General features: G+C 43.5%; 1 protein-coding gene across 3 annotated transcripts in view; it reads left to right on the top strand.

Annotated features, from left to right (window-relative positions):
- The first annotated feature begins 1162 nt into the window (after positions 1–1162).
- The window catches only part of UBE3C (ubiquitin protein ligase E3C), a 118799-nt gene continuing 95299 nt past the window's right edge, over positions 1163–24662 (top strand). For all 3 annotated transcript variants that reach the window (XM_059932938.1, XM_059932937.1, XM_059932939.1), the window contains exons 1-2: positions 1163–1583; positions 22537–22590. In XM_059932938.1, the coding sequence (XP_059788921.1) occupies positions 1518–1583; positions 22537–22590 (120 nt within the window). In that variant the 5' untranslated portion in view covers positions 1163–1517. The remainder of the gene's footprint in view (positions 1584–22536; positions 22591–24662) is intronic.

Below are 24662 nucleotides of genomic sequence, written 5' to 3'. Positions count from 1 at the left end.
AAGTCTGTAAAATTTAAAAATTGATAAAATTTGTATATTTTTGATGAATCAAGGATTTCTTGACATATCAGAGTAGCTTATGTGTTAACTGGAAAACTGCACTAATCACTGGCTTTCAAAGTCTTTTGATCCTGACGATTGTGACTAATTCTCATATATATATATGAGAATATATATATAGTAAGTGTATATATGTGTGTGTGTGTGTGTGTGTGTGTGTGTACATGCAGGATTTTTCAAACTGAGATTGAAACCCATTAGTGGGTTGTGAAATGTACTTAGTGGTTTGCAGCTGGTATTAAAAAAAAAAAAAGACAACAGAGTAAAAAAAATAGTGCATCCCACATAGTAATGAAAAACATTAGTTTTTAAGATTTTGATTTCAGTCGTGTGTATATGAAATATATGTATGTATATGATATATATTTATGTATATGTGTACACAATATATATTTCTCTGTGTATATGTGATATAGATGTATGTATATATATGTGTATATGCTATATATCTGTGTATATATTGATGTGCATGTGACAGTTATGTTAACTGTATGTATGCATACATGGTATACTTTTATACATGTGCATATATGTGATATACATTTGTATCTATGTGTGTATGATATATATGTGTATATATTGAAATATGTGTGTATGAAGTTCACACATAACTGGGTCACAACGTTAAATGATGCACTCTCTACGGGCATTAAGTAATAAAGCTGATATTTTTCCCCTCAGATCAGTCAAGTTTGGTATCATCGAAAGCGTGGAGCCCGCTTCCCAGAAAAGTGCACAAACAACATCCTAGTCTAACTCCGGGGCGCAGGCGCCCACCGACCCCTGCAGCCGCCCTCGGCGCACTGTGGAGACGGGATTCGTCCGCACCGCTCGGGACGCGCGCCCCCGCCTGCCCCCCCCCCCCGCGCCCCCCTGCCCCCGGGGCACCAGCACCCCCGCGGCACCTGCGGCCCCCCTCCCCGGGCACCTGCGCCCCACCTACGCACCCCGGCCCCGCCCCTCATCCCTCCCGCCGCAGAGCCTGGCGCCGCCGCTTCTTCCCACGCTCCGGCGCGCCGTCGATGCGGGCGCGCGCACGCGGGCGGGGCGCCGGGAGCAGCGCCGCGGCGTCGGTGTCGGGCGCGCGCACGCCGGCGGGGCGGCGCACGGCAGCGGCGGCGGCGGCCATTTTTCCTCCCGGCAGCTGCTCCGGGTGCAAGTGCGGGGTCCGCGGCCCTGCCGGCGCTCGGGCTCGGCCGGAGCGGCGGGGAGGCGTGGATGAGGGGGGAGGTGGCCGAGGGCTGCCCCCAGTGTCGCCGCCCCTCCCCCCCAGGGCAGTCCGGGCGGGCAGAGCGCCGGCGGGCGCGGGCTCGGGGTCACTTCCTGGCGCGGCCTCGTCCTTGCCGCTCCCGTCCCGCCGGGACCCTCCCCCGGTCGCTGTCCCCGCCGGGGACCCTCCCCCGGGGCCCGCCCGCGCTCTCAGGGTCGGGCCCTCCCAGATGGGATAGGCTGTAAAGATGTTTAGTTTTGAAGGGGATTTCAAAACCAGGCCCAAGGTGTCCCTGGGAGGCGCGAGCCGGAAGGTAAGAGCGGCCTGCGTGCGGCAGCGCCGCGGGGCTGGGCGGGGTCGGCCGCGGACTCCGGGCGGGACGGCGGGCGGGGGGCCGGCTCGGGTCCGGGAGGGGTCCATCGCGGTGGAGGGACGCGCGGGGGGCGGGCTGCGGGGTCACCTGCTCCGACGGCTCAAAGCGGGTTTGGAAGGAAAGCTGATGGGGAAAAGGGCTTTGTGGACCGGAATCGCCCAGAAGCTGCAAGGATGCTGAGGGTGGACGGCCTTTTATACGTAGGTAGTGAAAAACTCAGGGCAAAGGACACAGTGTTTCTTTCAGAAATGAACTTTAGATACTTTATCACACTTGACATCTGATGGTGATTGCTTTTAGAGTACTACGTGGGGGTCTTGTCTGCTGTAGAAAGTAGAATGTATTTGTTCATGACAACAGTCTCTGAAGTTGAGGCGGAACTCCTCATCATTGGCCACGTGTTTGAATCCAAGGCCATGAAAGTCGTCCTTTACCAGCCTTTTGGAAACATTTCTGGAGAGACTCTAGCACGTTTTTTCTGTTACGACTGCTCGTATGATTATTCTTAGGATAACAGTTTAGAATAAGGGCGGACAAACTAGTTCCTGTGCTGTCCTCTCTGATGACTGGCATATACTGATTCGGTGGAATTGCTAACAAGTAGTTCAGCGTCAGTGTTGCTTCATTTGCTTGCTTTTTACCACTTCTCCACTGGATCCCTTCTCTGCCTGTTTTAGTTTTGTCAGACTAAAAATAAAGTGTGGTCGCCCTTAGAGTGTTGGAAAAGTTCAAGTGAGTATAATTAGCGGATTGTTTACTAAATAATTTTCTAAAGTGTTCTTTCAGTGGTTCGTCTGTCCTTTCTTCTGTATTAGTGTATCCTGTATGTTACACTTAACGACGGGGTTGGCACATGACTCTGAGCGGATGCTCAAGTCCATGTAAGAATATCCGTTTTAAATTGTACTATGGGGTATGTATATGATGGTTTCTGAGGGTAGAGGAGGGGAACCCAGCAGGGATTTGGGAAGGAAGTTTGCTGATAATTTACAAGCTTTGGGTTTTGCATTGTGGTGATTGGTTAGAGGCTGCAGAACTAGGTGCCAGACTAGGTGCTGTGTAGGTGTTGTGCAGGGCTGGCGTGGGTCACATTCAGTGGCTTGGGTGTTCATGAAAATTCCAAATGAGATCAAAGGACTTCTGCCATTGGAAGGGGCCTTGGAGAACCTCTGGGCCAGATCTAGTTTACAGGTGGGATAGAGAGCTGTTGAGTGATTGCACAGCCACATAGCAAGCTGGGGGCAGGTCACCACCTTAGAATCCATGTCACCTCACTTATGTAGGACCTTGTGACTTCTGTTACAGACAGGAGTGCCCTGGCAGGTCCTGCTAGGGTGTTGATCCTGTTTTCTCACCATGTAACACATCTCTTCTTTAAGGAAAATAGTTATCTATTGATCAGAATCTCAAGGGGAGATTTCACGTCTTGCTTTTCAGCTGTGCGAAACAATTTTTTCCCCCTTTTTATCCCCCTTTTCATTGAGGTTTAGACTTAACATACAGTCAGGGTCACAAACATTAAGTGTCTGTGTCTTAGGCCATGTCCCCTAGAAGCCTGAGGAGGAAATCCTTGTGCAGGTGACATTGAGGAGGGAAGAGGAGAGGGCAGGGGACAAGGGGTTTTCTGGGTTGGAGTTTATCTTTAGCCGGATCCCAGCGACAACTCTGGAGCATGGCTGGCGTCACAGAGTTGTTCCTTCTTGAGGTGAGGGGGCTGGCATTTTGTATCCCCGTATCATTTAGTCGTTGTCTGCAGGCTGCCCCTGGGGTGGGTGGGAGTGTAATTCTCCAGAGAGGGTGGCAGTAAGGAGCCCACCGCAGTCGCTCTGCAGTGGCTGGGGGATGGGTGCATTGGCCTGGTACTGGAATCTGGGCAGGGGATTAACTGTAGGTTCGGCTGGAAGGATTTTTACATATGAACACACCCGTGGGCCTACCACTCCCATCAAACAACATGCCCAGCATTCCAGAGGCCCCCATCTGCACCCTTCCATTCTAAGCCCTCCTACTCAAAGGTAACTACTATTCCGACCTTTATTACCACAGATCAGTTCTGCCTGTTGAACTTCTTGTGCGTAGCGGCCCCTCTTTTTGGAGCTGGCGCCTGTGGCTCAGCATTTGGTCTGAGAGGTGGGATCCATCATCTTATTCTGGTTGCATTGTCTGAACGTGCATAGCACACTTGATCCGTATTTGTTGTATGTGTCTCTGGGTGGACACATGCTCTCACTCGCTGCTCACACAGGGCACGTGGGTTTAGCTCCCGTGCACTCTGCCTCGTTCTGAGCGTTTCAGTGGCTCCACTTCCTTGCCAACACTTAGCGTTGTCAGTCATTTTAATTTGGCAGTTCTGGTGGGTGTGTAGTTTCATTGTAGTTTTTTTAAAGTTTTATTGATTGATTGATTGATTGATTGCTATGTTGGGTCTTCGTTTCTGTGCTAGGGCTTTCTCTAGTTGCGGCAAGCGGGGGCCACTCTTCATCGCGGTGCGCGGGCCTCTCTTGTTGCGGAGCACAGGCTCCAGATGCGCAGGCTCAGTAGTTGTGGCTCACGGGTCTAGTTGCTCCGCGGCATGTGGGATCTTCCCAGACCAGGGCTCGAACCCGTGTCCCCTGCATTGGCAGGCAGATTCTCAACCACTGCGCCACCAGGGAAGCCCTCATTGTAGTTTTAATTTTGTTTCCTAACAACTAATGATGTTGCGCACCCACATATGCTTATTTTCCTTGATTCTTTTGCTGCAACGTAAGTCCTTTGCCTCATTTAAAAAACAAAAACTCATAATGATCTTTCCCCCCATGTCTTAAGAAGGGAAAATTTCAAACAATAATTTAAGTTTAGTGGAAACTGAATAGTTGCCACTTTTTGAATAAATACATCTCCCCCGCCCCAAATTAAATGAATATTTAAAATGTTTATTTGTAAAGGTTCTTTGAAGGATCTGAAACATTGTAAGGAAAAGTTCATGCGTTGTAATCTTGTTGGGGAGATAAGATTTACACAGTTAAACATTAAATAACAATAGAGAGAGCAATTACCACATTCTGGGTTTCCCTTGGGCTGATTCAGGAAAGAATAGAGTTGGTTGGGGCTTAGTCTTGAAGGATGCGTGGAATTAGGGTAGCTGGGAAGCAAGGGTATTCCAGGTGGGTGGAAGGGTATACATTGAGTAGGTATATACTGGATTGGGTAGGTATATACTGAGTCTAAGTCACATAGGTTTCCACTTTTTAATATTTCTAAAGTCAGGATACATGGTGGCATGACATAGTTTATTGGCAGTATCTTTTTCTATTCTTGGTAGTGCATAGAAGAATATCTTAATGGTCATTTGATTACAAGTATAGAAATCCACTGTTATTAGCATCTTGCCTTAATGTGGTTCATTTGTTACATTGATGAACCAATAGCAGTACATTAAGATTCATTCTTTGGGTTGTGCTTTAAGTGGGTTTTGACAAATGTATAATGACATGTATCCGCCATTACAGCATCATAGAGAATAGTTTGTTGCCCTAAAAATCCACTGTGCTTTACCTATTCATCTTCTCCCTTATCCCTCACACACCGCCGCCCCCCTGCCCCCAATCTCTGGCCACCGCTGATCTTTTTACTGTCTCCATAGTTTTGCCTTTCTAGAATGTCATGTAGTTGGAATCATACGGTGTGTAGCCTTTTCAGATTTGCTTCTTTCACTTAGCAGCATACATTTAAGGTTCCTCCATGCCTTTTCATAGCTTGCTAGCTTGGTTTTTTATCTTATTTTTTATTAACAGACTATTTTTGTAGAGCAGTTTTAGTCTTAACAGAAAAAAACTGATGGGAAAGTACAGAGAGTTCTCACTCCATCTTCCTAGCACATAGTTTTCTCTATTATTTCCATTTTGCCATAATGTGGTACGTTTGTTACAATTGATGTACCAATATTGATACCTTATTATTAAAAAAAAAATTTTTTTTATTATTATTTATTTATGGCTGTGTTGGGTCTTCGTTTCTGTGCGAGGGCTTTCTCCAGTTGCAGCGAGCGGGGGCCACTCTTCATCGCGGTGCGCGGGCCTCTCACTATCGCGGCCTCTCTTGTTGCAGAGCACAGGCTCCAGACGCGCAGGCTCAGCAATTGTGGCTCACGGGCCCAGTTGCTCCGTGGCATGTGGGATCTTCCCAGACCAGGGCTCGAACCCGTGTCCCCTGCACTGGCAGGCAGACTCTCAACCACTGCGCCACCAGGGAAGCCCCCCTTGATACCTTATTATTAAGTCAGTTTATATCAGGGTTCAATCCAGGTGTTGTACGTTCTGTGAGTTTTGATCTTTTGAGACTGGCTTCTTTAACTTAGGAATATGCTTTTAAGGTTGTTCCAGGTCTTTCCTGGCCTGATGGCTCTTTTTTTTTTTTTTCCCCCCCTCTAAATTGCTGAATACTATTCCATTGTCTGGATGTACCACAGTTTATTTGTCCCTTCACCTGCTGAAGGAAATCTTGGTTGCTTCCAAGTTTTAGCAATTATGAATAAAGCTGCCATAAACGTCCACATGCAGGTTTTGTGTGTGGACATAGTTTTCAGCTCCTTTTTGTAAATATCAAGGAGCGCCATCGTATGGTAAGATTATGTTTAGTTTTGTAATTAACTGCCAAACTGTATTCCAAAGTGGCTGCACCGTTTTGCGTTCCCACCAGCAGTGATGAGAGTTCCTGTTGCTCCACATCCTCGTCAGCACTTGGTGTTGTCAGTGTTTAAATTTTGGCCATTCTATTAGGTATGTAGTGGTACCTCGTTTTAAGTTGCATTTCCCTGTTGACATGTGATGTGGAGCATCTTTTCATAGGTGCTTATTTACCATCTGCGTATCTTTGTTAAGATGTCTGTTCAGGTCTTTATCCCAGTTTTTAATTGGGTTGTTTGTTTTCTTACTGTTGAGTTTTAGCAGTTCCTTACATACATTTTCAATGTATTTGTATATATTTTGCAGATATAAACTCTTTTCAGAGAGGCCTTTTGCATATATCTTCTCCCAGTTTTGAGCTTGTCTTTTCATTCTCTTAACAGTCTTTTGCAGAGCAGAAGTTTTTAATTTTAATGAAGTCCAGTTTTATCAGTTTTTTTCTTTCATGAATTGTGCTTCTTATGTCGTATCTAAAAAGTCATTGCCAAACACAATGTCACCTGGCTTTTTTCCTGTGTTAACTTCTAGTAGTATTATAGTTTTGTATTTTACATTTAGGTCTGTGATCCATTTTGGGTTAATTTTTGTGCAAGGTGTTAAGGTCTATGTCTAGATTTTTTAATTTTTTCTTTCTGTTTTGGCATGTGGATATCCAGTTGTTCCAGCATATTTGTTGAAAAGCTGTCCTTTCTTCGTTGAATTGCCTTTGCTCCTTTGTCAAAAGATCAGTTGGCTGTGTTTTTATATGTCTATTTCTGGGCTTGCTATTCTGGCCCGTTCATCTATTTGTCTGTTCTGGATTTTTTTGTTTTGTTTTGTTTTTGCCAGTGCCGTACTGTCTTGATTTCTGGAGCTTTATGGTAAGTCTCAAAGTCAGCTAGTGTCAGTCCTCCGACTTTGTTCACCTTTTTCTTCAGCATTGTGTTGGCTTTTTTGGGTCTTTTGCTTTCCATATCAACCTTAGAGGCAGTTTGTTGATATTCACAAAATAATTTACATATATTTATATATATATTTTTAAAGCTACTGTATTTTAGGTGTATTTGTTGCATTTGTTTTTATTGAAATATAGTTGATGGTACAATATTATATAAGTTACAGGTGTACAATAGTAATTCACAGTTTTTAAAGGTCATACTTATAGTTATTATAAAATATTGGGTATGTTCTCTGTGTTGTACGAACTTATTGGGATTTTGATTAGGAATGTGTTGAATCTGTAGATCAAACAAGTTAGGAAAAATTGATCTTGACAATATTGAGTCTTCCTATTCAACATGAAATGTCTCTCCATTTGTGCATTTCTTTGATTTTATTCATCAGGCTATTGTAATTTGCCTTATATAGACCGAAGTATTTCTTTTTTGGGGGGTGCTAATATAAACAATACTGTGTTTTTAATTTCCAGTTCCAAATGTTCATTGTTGGTTTACAGGAAGGCAATTTTGTTTTGTATTTACCTTTTTACCAATTTCTCCCTATTTCCCCCACCCCTATCCACCCAGCCCCTGGCAGCTACTTTTCTACTCTCTTTTTTGACTTTGACTTTTTTTTGTTTGACTTTTTTTGTTTTTTTTTTCAAGATTCCATGTATAAGTGATACCTACAGTATTTGTCTTTCTGTGGCTTATTTCACTTAGCTTAAGGCCCTCAAGGTCCATCCATATTTCTACACATGGTAGAATTTCCTTCTTTCTCTTGGCTGAATAATATTCTCCTGTGTGTATGCACCACATCTTTATCTGTTCGTCTGTTTGATGACCACTTAGGTCTTCGTATCTTTATTATTTTGAATAATGCTGCAATGAATATAGTGGTGCAGATATCTTTTCAATACCTGTTTTCATTTCTGTTGGATAGCTACCAAGAAGTGGGATTGCTGGACCATAAGGTAGTTCTATTTTTAATTTTTTGAGGAACCTTCATATTGTTTCCATAGTGGAAATGTTATTTATTTATTATTATTATTATTTTTTTAAAAGTCAAATTCCAGTTGTTCATTGATGGAATATGGAACAGCAATTGACTTTTGTATGTTAATCTTGTATCCTGCAGTATTGCTATAATCACCTATTAGTTCCAGGAGTTTTTTGTTAATTCTTTGGGGTTTTCTACAGAGATGATCAAGTCATCTGTGACCAAAGACAGTTTTATTTCTTTCTTCCCAATCTGTATAGCTTTTGTTTCCTTTTCTTGCTTTATTGCATTAGCTAGAGCTAATGATGTCAAAAAGGAGTGGTAAGAGAAGATATCCTTGCTTTCTTCCTCATCTTAGTGGGAAAGTTTCTAGTTTCTCACCATTAAGCATGATGTTAGCTGTAGGTATTTTGTGGTGGTTCTTTATCAAGTTGAGGAAGTTCCTATCTATTTCTAGTGTGTTGAGAATTTTTGTCGTGAATGGGTGTTGGTTTTTTAAAATTTACTTTTAATTTTTTAAATTTTTAAATTTTTATTTTCTTTTTTGGCCACATGGCGTGGCATGTGGGATCTTAGTTCCCCAACCAGGGATTGAACCTGTGCTCCCTGCAGTGGAAGCACGGAGCCCTAACCACTAGACTGCCAGGGAATTACCTGGGTGTTGGATTTTGTCAGATGCTTTTTACTGTATGATCATATACTTTTCCTTAGTCTGTTGATGTGATGGATTACACCAAGTGTTGTTTGAATGCTGAACCAGTCCTGCATACCTAGCATAAATCCCACGTGGTTATGATGTATAATTCTTTTTATACGTTGTTGCATTCAGTTTGGTAGTATTTTGTTTGGGGATTTTTGCATCTGCGTTCCGGAGAGAGTAGCTTTTATTTCTCGTGATGTCTTTTTCTGGTTTTTGTATTAGGGTACTGCTGGCCTCGCAGAATGAGTTTCACTGTAGAGCCTGCCGAAACCAGCTACTGTAATGTTAATTTCCCCTTTCGATAAGTCTAGAATACTCTTAGGATTGTAAGCACTCTGATTGGTTAGTTTTATATAACTGCCCTCTATTGTGTAATTGGAGGTCTTACCTAAAATATTTTAACCTAAAAAAAAGTCCATGCTATTTCGTTTTGAAAAGCTGGCAGTTGATGTACATGTTGTCGTACTACTCTGTGTATGTTGCAGTGGAACATAAACTGTTTTTTACACGTCTGACATCAAGTAAAGTAGAAACATTTTCTAAAATCAGATTTTAAGATTTACTGTCAGAGCTGGTATTATTACCTTCCTGTTTTATCTAGCAGCGCCACATCTGTTCTCTTGAATATGATTTTCCATACTCTTCACATACGAGACGGAACGCTGTAAGTTCTCTGTAGCATATAAGGTCAGGAACTCTTGATCTGGTTCCTAGGGAAACCAAGCAGAGTGGAAGGGCTGAGACTTTGTCTAATTCTCTTTGGACCTCTAATCAGGGTCTAGGGTGAGGCAACCAAGGCACGTAGGGCACAAAATTTAAGGAGGCTCTGACTCGAGATGCATAGGTGCAGGGCTTAAGGTGGCACTCGGGTTCATGGCCCTGAGAGTGAGTGCCTCCTTAAATTTTGTGCTCAGGCACCTACCTGGCTTGCCTTCCCTAGTCCTGTCTGGCTTTGCACACTCCAGTGTGTGCTGATTTTCTTGAGTTACAGAGTTAGTTGCCAACTAGGTCTCTTAGCTAAGGTAATAAACAAGTCATCTCATAGGACTGTAGAAGAGCCCTCAAATGAGGTTATTGCAAAAGCAGTGAAGAGTTTTCCTCTGTCTCTTTCCCTTTTTTCTTATAACTTTAAAGAATGCGGGCACCTAGGAGTTTGGAAGTTAAGCATTTTATTCTTTGACCATGACCCTTATTTTATACCACCGTGTCCTTGTTCTCCGGCCACGGCCTCTTCACGCCTTCTGTTGCCTGTGCCGCTCGTGAGCATGAAGGCAGGAGCAGGAGCTTCCTTCTGGCCGAGTGTCTCCGGAGTCCATCACCTTCAGTGGTGACCAAGTTAAAGTTGCAGATGCCTGCTGGGGGGTGTGGGTGGCAGCGTAAATCGGCACAGCCTACCTGGGGGATGGTTTAACAGCACGCATCAGGAGTCGTAAACAGGTACGACCCCTCTAAATCCAGTAAGTCTACTTTTAGAAATTTATTCTAAGAAACTAATTTGACGGGTGCATGGGATAGATGCGTGAGAAAGAAAAGATGGTGTTTGTGGCATTACTTACAGTATTGAAAAATTCAAAACAATCTAAATGTCTAACGATAGGAGATTTGTTAAATGGTATCACAGTGCGGTGGGGTACTATACAACTGTTCAAAGTGGTCATGATCTATATTTGTTAATATTTATCATTTATTGATGTCTACTCATTATATGTATTAAACTGTGTCATTGTTAGTGGAAATAAGCAGATTGCAAAGCAGTAGTGCAGTCTGCATTTAAATTATGTTACTCTGAACAGTCATGATCTCTGCTTTACCAGTGTCTTGATTTCCAATGAACAGAGGTCTGGTTCTCTGTTTGTCCATCATAGTGGCTTAAAGCAGCACATTTTTGTTCTCGCGCTCTCGCTCTGTGGGGCAGGCATCCGAGAGCAGCTTGCAGGGTGGTTCTGGCCTAGGGGCTCTGGAGGCTCAGGCATCGGAAGCCTTGCCCGGTGCTGGGGGAGCCACTGTGGGGCTGGCTCATGCCTGTGCCTGGAGGCCAGTGATGGGTCCTGGCGGGAGGTGTCAGCTCCTGCCACTTTGACATCACCCTAGGGCTGCCTGAGTGTCCTGCTGACTGGCTTCCCCGGAGCCAGTGACGCAGGAGAGCAGGGAGAACGAGGCGAAGCCTGTTACGAGGGAGTCCTGAAAGTCACACGTTGTCACTTTTGTCCTATTTTATTTGTCAATCCAGTCCACACTCAAGGTGAGAGGAATCAAACTCCACCAGTTTGGAAATGTAACAAGGAAAGAAGTTGGTAAACTAGGAACAGCTTAGAAAACTGGTGAAACAGAGAGCTGACTTAAAATTCCCTTCTCCCAGGCAAGGCTCCCTGACTGTGAGCTGGCCTTTCCTGTGAGCTGTTAAGCTCTTGCGTTCCTGCACGGTCTTACCTGAAATGTTATCTGTTAGGCAGTTTATTTGAGGTAAGCATCTTCCTCAAAAAAGCCTCAGAATCATGAGAGGCTGCCATTTATTTGCAGCAGTTTGAATTCACTTAGATCATTTACCTTTTTAATCCAACCACCCTTGGAGAAAAGGGGGGGAATATACAGGGGAGTAAGTAATATGGGAATGAAAGTGTTTGGCTTGTCACTTTGACAGCCATAGGGCAGGAGGTAGATGCGTCAGGCCATTGGAGAGAGGGAGTGAAGTAGGAGAGCATCAAAGTACATTTCTGGCCATCTGAGAGCTGCTTGGGGCGCCTTGTGCCAGAACGGAGGGGGGAAGCCTGTTTCCCTCCTTTTCCAGGGCCTATTCTCAGGGCCCGGGGCGGGCAGCATAATGTCAGTGCCCTCGGCTCTCGTGTGCTGGCCTGGGATTCTCACCACTGTTGACAGGTTGAACGTCGTTGCCACCAGTTAGAAGGATCAGCACGGGCAGAGGCGTCCGGCCCTGGAGAGGTGGCAGTCGCCTACAGACTGTGCAGCTGGCTGGAGTCGGGGGCTGGGGAGATGGGCAGTCAGGGGCCAGGTCATAAAGGGGCACCTTGGGAGCCACTGAAGGCTTTTGAAGCAGTGAAGTGACCCTGAGCAAACTCAGGTTTTAGAGAGACGATTGTGGGGCAGTGCAGGGGCTGGACACCAGGCGAGAGACAGGCAGCTGTAGTTGTGCCGAGGAGTAGTGAGGGCCTGAAGCAGGCGGCAGGAACTGAGTGGAGGGGTTCAGGGCTGTCGAGGAGCCAGAACTGATGAGCTCTGGGGGACAGGCATCACGTCAGGTGTCAGTCTGGGGTGACAGGAGTGGACAGTTACCCCATAATCCGACACGATGCTGAGTTCCTAGGGACGTGTTCAACGCAAGATGCTTGGGGTCGCTCACTAGGCAGGTGGGGTGCTAGTCTGGAGCTTCAGGTAGAGGCTGGGAGTCCGTTGGTCTGTCAGTAGGTAACAGCTGAAGTTGTGAGATGCTCTGGACAGTGTTCTGCTGAGAAGACATGTGGGCTCAGGACAAAACTCCGAGGGATGCCGGCGTTTACAGAAACGGAGAAAGAGGGGCACGCCGGGGAGAGGTGCTGCTGGGGCCGGTGCGTGGCCAGCTAGCAGGCGCGCCAGTGTGCGCGGACGGTAGTACCGACTGCGAGGCCGCGAGCAGAGCAGAGCTCATTAGGAAAGCGGGGCTTGTTGGAGGACCTTTTGTCCTGGTGTTGAGGACCAGCCCTTTTGTACTGGTGTTGAGGTTTTATTTGCTGTAGCTGTGACTGTGTCCTGTGGACTGACCATAAGACATTTATGTAAACTCTAGGTTATTCCAAAGCTGAGGATCCAATTGTTCAGTCTATTTTCTAAAATTAAAATTTTGTTTTCTTTTTAAAATTACCGTGCATGTTCTTTGTATGAGCTGTGTATGATGAAGTATATACATGTTCATCCTTTACTTTTGGACATTTAGATTGTTTCTATTTTGTTGTGAACAACATCTTTATAGCCAATGATTTATAATTATTTTTTAGGATACATTGCAGAAAGAAGCTGAATTGCTTGGTCAGTGTGCACATAGGCTTTTGATGTGTTTTGTTCTCTAGAAAAAATTATATCAATTTCCATTCCCTGGTCTTAGCAGTTAAGTGCTGCCTTAGCCTCTGTGCAGTTGCAGGGAGCCTCCGAGGGCACTTTCTCGCCAGGGTGTCTCTGTTTTCTCTCCTTATTTGTTAGTTACCTACACTGTGTCCCCTCAGGGTTTGTCCTCCTGCTTGTTGTATGCTCTCGCCTCTTCTTGACTCCTTCTCTGTGAGGCGGAGGTGTTGGCAGCCCATAGAGGAAGAAATCAGGGCTCAGAGATTCCACATCATTTAGTGAAGTATGTGAACCCTGGTCTGGCTGTTGGATGTTGTGTAGTCTGCATGTCTTGTGTTGTTTCTCGCTTTGTTTAAGCTCTCCTTTAACTGCTTGGCAAGTTGAGGACCGTGTTCTGCAGGCACTGAAAGGATGGCTTTAACAATCCTATGTCTTTTTGAATTAATTTTTCTTATAATGCAGCTTTAGTGCTCTAACTTTTTTAGGAACATTAGTAAACTGTAGTGTGTTGGCAAGCAGCACAGTTCATAGCACATCTTTACTGTGAAAGATGAAATGTAAAAAGTAAAATGGGGGCTTGAAAAAATGCTTATCTTCCTAACCAATTGTCTGCAACTTACTCATCTTTTCTGGGCTTCTTGTTTTCACATCTTGTAATGGGAAAGTCATAATTCTTGATAATGAGAAAGTTAGATTATCACTATAGTCTTCCTTGGTCTAATAACGTTTCCATTTCTAATCTCCAGTCAGTGGCCTTTAAAAAAAGTTACCTTTTTTTTAATTGAAAAAGTTACAAAAACTGAGACTCTTCTAAAGGGCATATAATGAAGTCTTCCTCTCACTGAGACTCCAAACTTCCCCACTCTTACCAGTTTCCTCAATCTTTTCAAAACTAGAGTAAATATAAATAAACATGTGCCCCTAGCTTTTTTTTTTTTTTTTTTAAAGATTTATTTATTGATTGATTGATTGATTGCTATGTTGGGTCTTCGTTTCTGTGCTAAGGCTTTCTGTAGTTGCGGCAAGCGGGGGCCACTCTTCATCGCAGTGCGCGGGCCTCTCACTATTGTGGCCTCTCTTGTTGCGGAGCACAGGCTCCAGACGCGCAGGCTCAGTAGTTGTGGCTCACGGGCCTAGTTGCTCCGCGGCATGTGGGATCTTCCCAGACCAGGGCGCGAACCCGTGTCCCCTGCATTAGCAGGCAGATTTTCAACCACTGCGCCACCAGGGAAGCCCATCCCCTAGCTTTTTAAATAACAGTGAGAGCTACTGTTCTCCTCAGCACTGTGTCTTAGTGACGATTCCACACCAGCACCTTTACATGTAGTTTCTCTTCATGGATGCATAATATTCCACTGAATGGTTTGTATCATAGAACCACTTTCCTATTGATAGATGTATGTGTGCAGGTTGTTTCCAGGGTTTTGCTAGTAAAACAGTGCCATAATTAATACACAGTTTTGGTGTAAGAAAAGAAGGTCTTTAAAAAAAAAGAAAAGAAGGTCTTTTGGAATTTATTGTAATGAGATATAAACAATTGCATTTTATTTTGGTACTTTATTTTTTTTTAACAAATAAATTTATTTATTTATTGGCTGCATTGGGTCTTTGTTGCTGCGCATGGGCTTTCTCTAGTTTCGTCGAGCAGAGGCTACTCTTCATGGTGGTGCGAGGGCTTCTCCTTGCGGTGGCTTCTCGTTGCAGAGCACGGGCTCTAGGCGCGTGGGCTTCAGTAGTTGCAGCATGCGGACTCAGTAGTTGTGGCTCGCGGGCTCTAGAGCGCAGGCTCAATAGTTGTGGCGCACGGGCTTAGTTGCTCCGCGGCATGTGGGATCTTCCCAGACCAGGGCTCGAGCCCGTGTCCCCTGCATTGGCAGGCGGATTCTCAACCACTGTGCCACCCAGGGAAGCCCGGGTACTTTATTTTTAAATGAGCTCTTTTCACATTTTATGCTCTTTACACATGTTAATATGTGCATAAATTTTGTTCTAGTCTTTTTTCTGTATAGTGTTTGAATTGGGAATCATATTGTACACTGTTTTATAAATATAATTTTTAGTAACTTATTACTGTATTTTGATGCACTTTTAAATATTTGCATGTATGTGAAGTTGGTTGCTGTTATATTGCCATAAACGTTCTTTCTAATGGGTCTATAAAAGAAGGAAAAATCCACAGATCATAGGTTGTGCATTATTTACAAATAAAAACTTTTGCTAACTTTTAACATTTTAATTAACTCAAAGTATTTTTCTTGAATATTCTTCAAATTGTGTAAAACTATTAGTATTGTGTTAGTGCATGAGAGTGGGAAAATATACTAACTTGAAACATGTGAAACTGATTGTTCTATTTACATTGGTAAATGGAGTAAATTGCTAATGGAAAATAATCCAAATATTTTGGAAACAAAGGAAATCTCACAGTTTTTTAAAAATCAAGGTATTAATAAACATGCTAAACTTATTTTTATAAGTGGTTAGCAGTCAATTTGAGCATTTGGTTTTATGGAAATTGTCATGTTATGTACGTTTACTTTGACCTATACTCAAATTTTTGACCATAAATTTTTTTTTTGATTCTGATGGTTAATGAAATCTAATTTAAACTATATATGACTTACTTTTTAAAAACTTCATTTTGTTCCCACTAAATTCATTTGCATGAAGAAAGCATTTTCCCCCCTTTAAAAAACATCTTTGTTAATGGTATTTGTGAAGTTTGGCCATATTTAATTTTCAGAGAAGATAAGATAATGTGCCTAAGGCTCAAAGATCAAATAGGGAAGTTTGCTGTAATTTACTGTTGTTTACATATTGATGAATAGGGTTAGTGTCACAGCTGTGGAGGTGAGAGATTAGCTTTGAAAGCAACAGGTTTGCCATAGGAACAATAGGTTTAGTCATTCCAAAAACAGTTGATTCAGTGTACTTTATGAAACTTGTATATAACTGGGCTGGGAAACCCTAACTTGCCTAGGCCTGTAGACTCTAAAAGGTAAAAGCTATTTTCAGTTATAATAAATTGAAACCAAAAATTTGTTAAGAATGAAAATCTAAATGTGCATTTTACTGGTACCTTACTGTTCTCTTCCTCCCAGCCACTTAATTGATGAACTTATTCTTGGCTTTGTGGAGCTGTTTTTAAAAACTTAGGTTCTGGAGTAGCTTCATTAGTACCTTATTCTAAAAAAGTGAGAAAGTATTACACGTACTTGGATAATAATTCAAGCAGTAGAAAATAAAGATTCAAATAAAATGATCATCTCCCTGCCTTTCACCCCACTGCTCACTCCCCGAGTCCCTGATCCTTGTAATGGGTCTGTGTTCCCAGGTTCTTCCCTGTCCTCTCAGAGCTGTTTTCTGCGCATGGAATCACTGAGATGTGCACTCTTCTCTCTTGTTTGAACACACGCTAGAGCGCGTTGAACAGACTGCTGTGCTTCTCCCTCCAGCACTACATCTGGGCATAGTTCCAGATCAGTACAAATAGATCTACTGCCTTTTTCAAAAAGCTGTGTATGGGCTTCCCTGGTGGCACAGGGGTTAAGAAACTGCCTGCCAACGCAGGGGACACGGGTTCAAGCCCTGGTCCAGGAAGATCCCACATGGTGCAGAGCAACTAAGCCCGTGCGCCACAACTACTGAGCCTGCGCTCTAGAGCCCACGTGCCACAACTACTGAAGCCCGCGTGCCTAGAGCCCGTGCTCCTCAACAAGAGAAGCCACCGCAATGAGAAGCCCGCACACCGCAACAAAGAGTAGCCCCCGCTCACAGCAACTAGAGAAACCCGTACACAGCAACGAAGACCCAACGCAGCCAAAAATAAATAAATAAATTTAAAAAAAAAAGAAGCTATGTCCGATACTCCATGTAATGAGTGTTCTGTTAAGTTATTTAGCTGTCATGTATTTTAATGGCCATATAGGTTGTTTTCAGCTTTTTTGCTAATTTAAGCAGCACTGTGGTGCATATATTTGTATATGTGCCAATAATATTTGTAGGTTAAATTTCTAGAAGTGCTAGGTCAAAGGCTGTTTTTATATAGATATTCCCAAATTGCCCTCTAAGGAGATCATATCAGTGTAAGAAAGTGGCTGCTGTCCACCTTCATCTCAGTGTGTTATCTGAGGTTTAAAGTTTGCCAGTTAGATGGGTTAAAAGGCCTATCATTGTGTTTTTATTGCATTTTTTCCTAAAAATGAGTAAAGATGAAGTTCTTATGTTTAAAATATATTTTTGTTTATTTCCCTATGTACTGTTTATAGCTTTTGCTAATTTTTCTATTTATTTATTAACTTATTTTTGGCTGTGTTGGGTCTTCGTTGCTGTGTGCGGGCTTCCTCTAGCTGCGGCGAGTGGGGGCTACTCTTCGTTGCGGTGCGTGGGGTCCTCATTACAGTGGCTTCTCTTGTTGTGGAGCGTGGGCTCTAGGCATGTGGGCTTCAGTAGTTGTGGCGCATGGGCTCAGTAGTTGTGGCTCACAGGCTGTAGAGCGCAGGCTTAGTAGTTGTGGCACACGGGCTTTGTTGCTCTGCGGCATGTGGGATCTTCCCAGGCCAGGGCTTGATCCCACGTCCCCTGCATTGGAAGGCGGGTTCCCAACCACTGCGCTACCAGGGAAGTCCCATAGTGGTATTTATTTCAACACCCAATAGAAAAATCGAGCTAGGACATCGAGTCTGTGGCTTCCCTGAAGTGCTTGTTCTTTTTTTTATTATTTATTATTTTTTATTTTTATTTTCTTTTGGCTGCGTTGGGTCTTCGCTGCTGCGTGCGGGCTTTCTCTAGTTGCGGCGAGCGGGGGCTCCTCTTCATTGCCGTGTGCGGGCTTCTCATTGCAGTGGCTTCTCTTGTTGAGGAGCACGGGCTCTAGGAGCGCGGGCTTCAGTAGTTGTGGCGCGTGGGTTCTAGAGCGCAGGCTCAGTAGTTGTGTTGCATGGGCTTAGTTGCTCCGCGGCACGTGGGATCTTCCCAGACCAGGGCTCGAACCCGTGTCCCCTGCACTGGCAGGCAGATTCTCAACCACTGCGCCACCAGGGAAGCCCTGGAGTGCTTGTTCTGATGAGGCAGGCGTGGGCGCCAGGGATGGACTGCTTCTCTAACCCTGGCCCGGACGGCTAGGGTGAGTTCCTGGACGCTGACTCCCATTGTGCACTGTGGTAGGTTTGTTGGTTTGCTCTTTTCGCAGCCTGGTGAAATTTCACTTTGGGAAGTTAATAGTTATTTACTGGTTCGAGCCATGTGTAGGCACTCAGAATTGCGAGTTAGGATCAGGCCTGTGCCTTTATTTTTCCCAACTGACTGCTGGGCCTGACATACTTTGATCATTCATTACTGCTGTTTTAAGGGATGGAGTTTGTTTTGTTTTCTTATTTTCTGCTCGTCTTCAGAATAACCACACCCCGACTGGCCCTGTGTGGCGTAACCTGCTGAAGAGTGACCTTCCACGGCATTTGGTGTCCACATCTTTGAGGATGGTGCCCGTGTGACCTCCAGGATTCTGACTAGTGCAGATACAGTCGTTTTCTGCATGTTGAGTAGTCAGCCCTGTGTGCTGGGTACCCGTCTGTGAATGTGAACTCACCCGTTCATTGTGTGGAGGAATAGGAGTGGAGGTCATCTTCTCTTCATGGAAGAGATGACATTTAAGCTGAGTCTCACCTAAGGCGAGTGGGCGCTTGCCAGGTGCATGTCAGTGCCAGGAGGGAGGGCCAGGCTGGGGAGGGGTGGGGGGTTTGATACTTGGAGGGTAGTTGGGGGGCACGCCGTGCTGGTGGTGCAAGAGAAAGAGGAGGAGGTGTTTGACCGGAATATTCCTGCGCCCAAGGCTGTGTTTGAACTTGACCCCTTAGAACACACTGGCCGTCCTCAAATTACGGTCTCAGATAGGCTACCATGAAGTAGGAAAATAAGTCCAGCGTGGTAGGTTTTACATAACTTTGGTTCATGTAAATGAGCATTGAGAAGAGATGGTTCCGTCTAGTGTCCAGTGGTGTTTCAGGAAATGAGTATTAGATATTGCAGTTTTTGTTTGTTTTAAAGGCGTAGCAGCCCTCTGTGCAGGTAGAGGGTGGGAAGCCACGGAAGGAGTTTAAGCTTAATTCATGGGTGATTTGAACTCTGAATTTTCAATCCATACTTCTTCCCTGTTCTTTATTACCTGTTGACTGACTTGTCGGTCCCAGAGATGTCTCAAGGTCAGTGAACTTTAACTTCGTCGTTCTCTTCCTTCCATCCCATGCTGTCTTGGTATATGGCTCACCTAGCCAGAGATGGGGGTCTCCCGTTCCCTCTCGCTGCTGGCCTCGAGGTCAGCCCAGCCCCTCCCTCCAGCCCTGCCTCCTGCCCAGCACCCCCTCTCGTGCCTCTGCTGCTTCACATGCTTCCCCCCTCTGCTGGGATACTTTCCATCTTGTCATCCTTCTGAACACAGCCTTCCAAGATTTCTTTCGAATTCACCTTTTCTCCTGAGTTCTCTGAGTCGCGCAGGCGGAGTGCCTGTCCTTTCTCTGCGCTGCCTTGTCCCCGGCGCCCACCTGTATTGAGATGTGCGCTCCCGGGGCGGGGCCGCTCCTGCTGACTCTGCTGTATTGCTGGTGTCTGGAATCGTGTCCGGCCCGTGGTGGGTGCTCCGTTCATAGGCTTCTTCTGCTCCCATCAGACTGTGCTCTCCTTGAGAACAAACACTTTTGTTACTTTTAAAACAGCCAGTGCCTAGCATGACGCATGAGTCAGCCAGTATTTGTTGAGAATAAATTCCTCTCCTGTGCCTCGTTTGAATGTCTTTTGAACAGAGATGGTCTCTGAGTTGGGGAATGTAGGAAGAAGCTCCGGTTCTGATTTGGAATTTGGTAGCTAGTTCAGGTGCTACATGTGATAGTGTACATAATTTATAGACATCGATTAGGTGCTCTGTCACACTTTTCTTTCTGTGCTGAACTGGCTTTTTATGGCCACCTTTGTGTCCCAGGCCTTTGCGATTGCTTACTTCGCCTTTCCTGGGCATTCTGGATCCTTTGTTTCTCACCCCCTCCTCCTCCCCATGCCTTTGAACTCACAGTACATTTTGGTGGCCCCCCCGCCCCAGTTTTTTTCTGTGGCCTCCCCTCCCCACCAGCCTCCTTTCCGATATAGCTTCCAAATTACGTATGTATTATGAAGACAAAAGAGTTTTAAAAATTTCTCAAAATGTGAAATAATATGATCATACTTAATGTTGTTTTTCAAAGTAAATAGTACACTGCTTAATAGCTTAGGCTCTGGACCCTTCTTGAGTTCAGATCTTGGCTCTGCCACTCTTGAACCTCACTTTTGTCATCTGTAAACAGGAAAAGTAATAGTACTTAAACCGCATTGGGTTATTCTGAGGAATATGTGATGAACCAAATCCTAGGGTTTAGAATGTTGCTTAGCACGTGGAGGGTAAGCCCTCAGTCCGTGTTAGTTGTCTGTGTGCTGGGGCACAGTGGTCGGCACAGAGGAATCGGTGTTGGTGGCCGCTGGCGCTGTCCTGGAGTCTCCTGTCCCATGTGGCTGACGTGGCCTGTGGGGATGGTTGACCTCCCCAGCAGACCTTTCTCTCCTCCCTAAAATATTTAGGGAGCATGCGTACTCTTGGAAAAGACCTTCACATTATTTTAAACTACAGTTGAAGTCACATGTAAGGGTTTTTGTGTGTGTGTCCAGGACTTTGGATTTGCTTGCTATGTTTATTTTATAATTTTTGAAATGAGCTGTTTTAAGTAGGAAACTTTACAGCCCTCGAGCACAGGTAAGAGAAGTGACCTTCCATTTATATGGTGTCCTCTGTCCAAGGATTTTAATCTACAGGTCATCAAAGGGTAAGGATATTCATCCTCAACACATTCCGCAGTGCCTCTGGTACGTGCGTTCATAGCCATCTCATATCGTATGCTTCAAACTTAAAGTATTCACTTAGAATCCAGTTATGCTTTTTGATAATTGGTACCTATTTTGATTTTTAAAATACTTCAACCTCGGTGCTGTGTTGTAGGTATTCAGAAGTGCTTTTCAGCTGTTATGGTTACTCCTTTTAGACTACTTTGTTTTACTTAAAGGAAATGTTCGTTCGTTCATTTTTTAAATATTTATTAAATCCCTACATGTGGCAGACATTGAAGCCAATGATGGGGACCTGGTGGTAAGAGACAGGCCAGGCCCTCAAACCCACAGGGCTTTTAGATTAGTGACAGCTAAGCTTATGTGTGAAGTCAATTTGGTGACTGTTTTGCTGGCATGTACCATTTTTTTAAAAGTAAAACGTGGGTTTAATTTCAGACATTATGTATATTTTCTCGTAGTTGTAACAGCATGTATCATTTTAAGAAATCTTAGCTCTTTAACTATAACCAAGTAATGAACATATATTAAATCTGATTAAATGGAATAGAAGGAAGAGAAATTACAGACATGCATTTATCACTCCTATTCATAAATAAAGATAATGACCAGAAATATGGCTGTATTTTTATCTAGAAGCTTTCCATAATTCTGAGCACTTTTTACTTTAGATTTTTCCATTCCTCCTCCTCCTTTTAATTAATCAGTTAAAAACGAAATATTTTTCTGACCTTTGACGTGATAGATAAAGACTTCTTATTTGAATTCAAGAAATGAAATTCTCTGTAATGGAAAACATCTGGAGGATTTATTTCTTTGGCTGAAAATTTTGTCAGTTAGAAACTTTTCGCTCTACACATGTATTTCTTCACATATCAAAGTATTATTTTTAAATTGGCATCATTACTTGCTTTCTGACTCTATTCTGATGAGTTGTATGTTTGTGTTAAGAAATTTAGGTTTATTAATTTTTCTAATGATTTATATGTTGATGTCTTAGGCCTTTAATTTTATTTTGGATTAAATTTACAAAAATAAAATGCCCATACAGTATAGGCTGGAATGGTGCTGGGTGGGGGGGGGGAGGAGGGTCGTCTGTAAGTATTTTTATTTTATTTGAAATGTTTAACTTTCCCATTTGTTATTTCAGTTCCTTCTACATATCAAGTAATTTTATTCAAAATATAGTTTTACTTACGATGAAAAGAATTTTAAAAATTTTGATAACAATGAAAGATTGATTTTTTTCACTGAAATTTTTATTGAGATAATTGTAGACTCACATGCAGCTGTTAGAAATGATACAGAAAGGTCTGTTGTTTGTATTGCCTAATTTCCCCCGGGGGTTGTATTTTGCAAAGCTGTAGTATGTGCTGGCAAGCAGGATATTGACACTGATACAATGCACTGATCTTACTCAGATCTCCCCAGTTTTACCTGAACTAACGTGTGTGTAAGGAAATCAGATTTTATTCTTAGAACACTACTGAAATACTACAATTAGATCTGTGACCTGGGGATGGGGGTGAGGGAACCATTTAGCCTCTTGTGCCTCAGATTTCTTACTAAGTCAGACAGTTTGATCGGATGATCTCTAGAATCTTTTGGGTCACAACATTCTATAATTTTTGTATGAGAGTATTTTATAATTTGAAATTATAACCTTTATCTTTTCTCTCTTTTTTGTGTTTAGGAAGAAAAGGCTTCTCTTTTACATCGTACTCAGGAAGAAAGAAGAAAGAGGGAGGTAAAAACAGTTCTGTAATAGTCCCTGTAGATAAACATTTTTCCATGGCATCTAAATAAGCCTTGGTTTTCCTGTTTTATATATTAGATATATGTATGTTATATGTGACATAACTTAAGTATTTATATGTATGTTAAACTTCAGAAACATTTCTGGATTTGTTGGATTTTATGTAGGTCATTTATTCTGGAACCAATGTAGAAAAGATGGACTAAAAGAGCAGTTTCCAGAATAGAGGGAGAAAATAGGCTTTCAGTTCACTTACTTGCTTATGATACGGCTTCCAGAAGATGTAGAAAGTCTTCACGTATAGTGTTCATGTTTTGTCAAGCAAAAGGAGAAAACTCCCTGTCAAGGCAAGTTATCTTAACTATTTGTGAAGAAGCTGAATAAATGAAAGGAGCTAGTGACATTTGGCATTTTAGTCTTTATTTTACATTTTATCTTTCAGAGGTAATTTCTTAAAATGGCTTTACTTTGTTGATTAATCAGCAATTGTGGTGTCTTATGGCCTGCTTTTCTAGGTCATTTTTTGTTTTGTTTTTTAATAATTCATCCATTCCTTTAACAAATATAAATTGAGAGCTTGTTATGTTCCAGGTACTTTTCTGCTGGCTGGGTATATAGACAGGGAATAAAACAGTGTTTCTGCTGGGCCGTAGAACACAGATGTTCATCAGGATCCTGAGATGGGGAATGCGAAGGTCTGCTTTGGATAGGGTGTTGAGGGAAGGCGTCCCTGAGCTGGTGGGAGCTGAGTGGACTTCTGAAGGCTGGAAAAGAAAAGCTGTGGAAAGCTGGAAGAAGAGCGTTCTTGGTCAAGGGAACGGCAGATGCAAAAACGCTCAGGCAGGGTTTCTCCACCTTAGCACTTTTGACATTCTGGCCAGGTAGTCCCTTGCTGTGGGGACCGTCCTGCACACTGCAGGACGCTTGGCGGCATCCCTGGCCTCTCCCCAGATGCCGAGACACCCCCTGCCCCCGCTGAGACAGCCACAGGTATCTCCAGAAACTACCGAACGCTCCCTCGGTGGGAACTGCCCTCACTTGAAAATCACTGCTCAAACAAGAGAAGTGTTGAGTAGTCAGCCCTGTGTGCTGGGTACCCGTCTGTGAATGTGAACTCACCCGTTCATTGTGTGGAGTATTGGTTGGTGTATTTTATCTTTTCTGGAAAATTCTCAGTCAGCCATCTCTCCCAGTCGTGCCTCCGCTCCATCCTCCCTCTCCTCCTCCTCTTGGACTCACGTGACAGAGATGTTCGACCTTTGCATTATGTCCTGTGTGTCTCCTGTACTCTTTTCAGTATACTTATTCTTTGAATATCTATGCTTTGGTTTGGCTGTTTTCTTCTGATCTAACTTCTGATTTACAAATTATCTCTTTTAGTGATGTCTGATTGTTAAGTACATCCATTGAGTTCTGATTTTCAGTTTTTATTTGAGTTCTAGAATTTTCTTTGATTCTTTTATTTCCCAGTTCTCTCGTCTTTTCATTTCTTGCACATAATTGTAGATTTTTAAAGATAATGTTTACTCTCCAGTGTTTGGAATTCCTGTGGGTTCGTTTTTGTTGTTTGTCCTCTTGATTTTAAATTCTTGTCTTTGCCTGGTTATTTTGGTTGAATACCGGACATTGTATGTTCCAAACTGAAACGATATCTTCAGGATTAGAATATGGCCTCTTCTTTTTGGAGAGCATTGCATTTGCTTCTGGCAGGCAGTGGGGGAGGGATGAATCCCCTTTAAAACAGGGAAGAGCTAATGTGAAGCTGGCCTCCAGGCCTTGTGAGGACTCGCCTGTCCTCAGCGCACCTGCCAGAGAGCTGGAGTGTTACTGAGACTCTTCCCCAGCAAACAGCTGAATGAGTAAAAATAAGTGTTTTGAAAATGCATGGGATGTTATATGAGTTTTTAATTAAGTGCTGTCAGAGTCATCATAGTTATGAATAGATTCCCAAACTAGGTTTAAGTTCAAGGGTTCCCTTTTTGTAACCATCTGAAGCTCAGGAAGTACACTTTTGTGACCTGATGGTATGTTCTCTAATCCCAAGATTGCGTGAGTGTGTATGT

This window comes from Balaenoptera ricei, chromosome 9 (assembly GCF_028023285.1).
Source record: "Balaenoptera ricei isolate mBalRic1 chromosome 9, mBalRic1.hap2, whole genome shotgun sequence".
NCBI lineage: Eukaryota > Metazoa > Chordata > Mammalia > Artiodactyla > Balaenopteridae > Balaenoptera > Balaenoptera ricei.
Note: the sequence above shows the minus strand (reverse complement) of the source record. Positions and strands in the feature narration are given on the sequence as shown.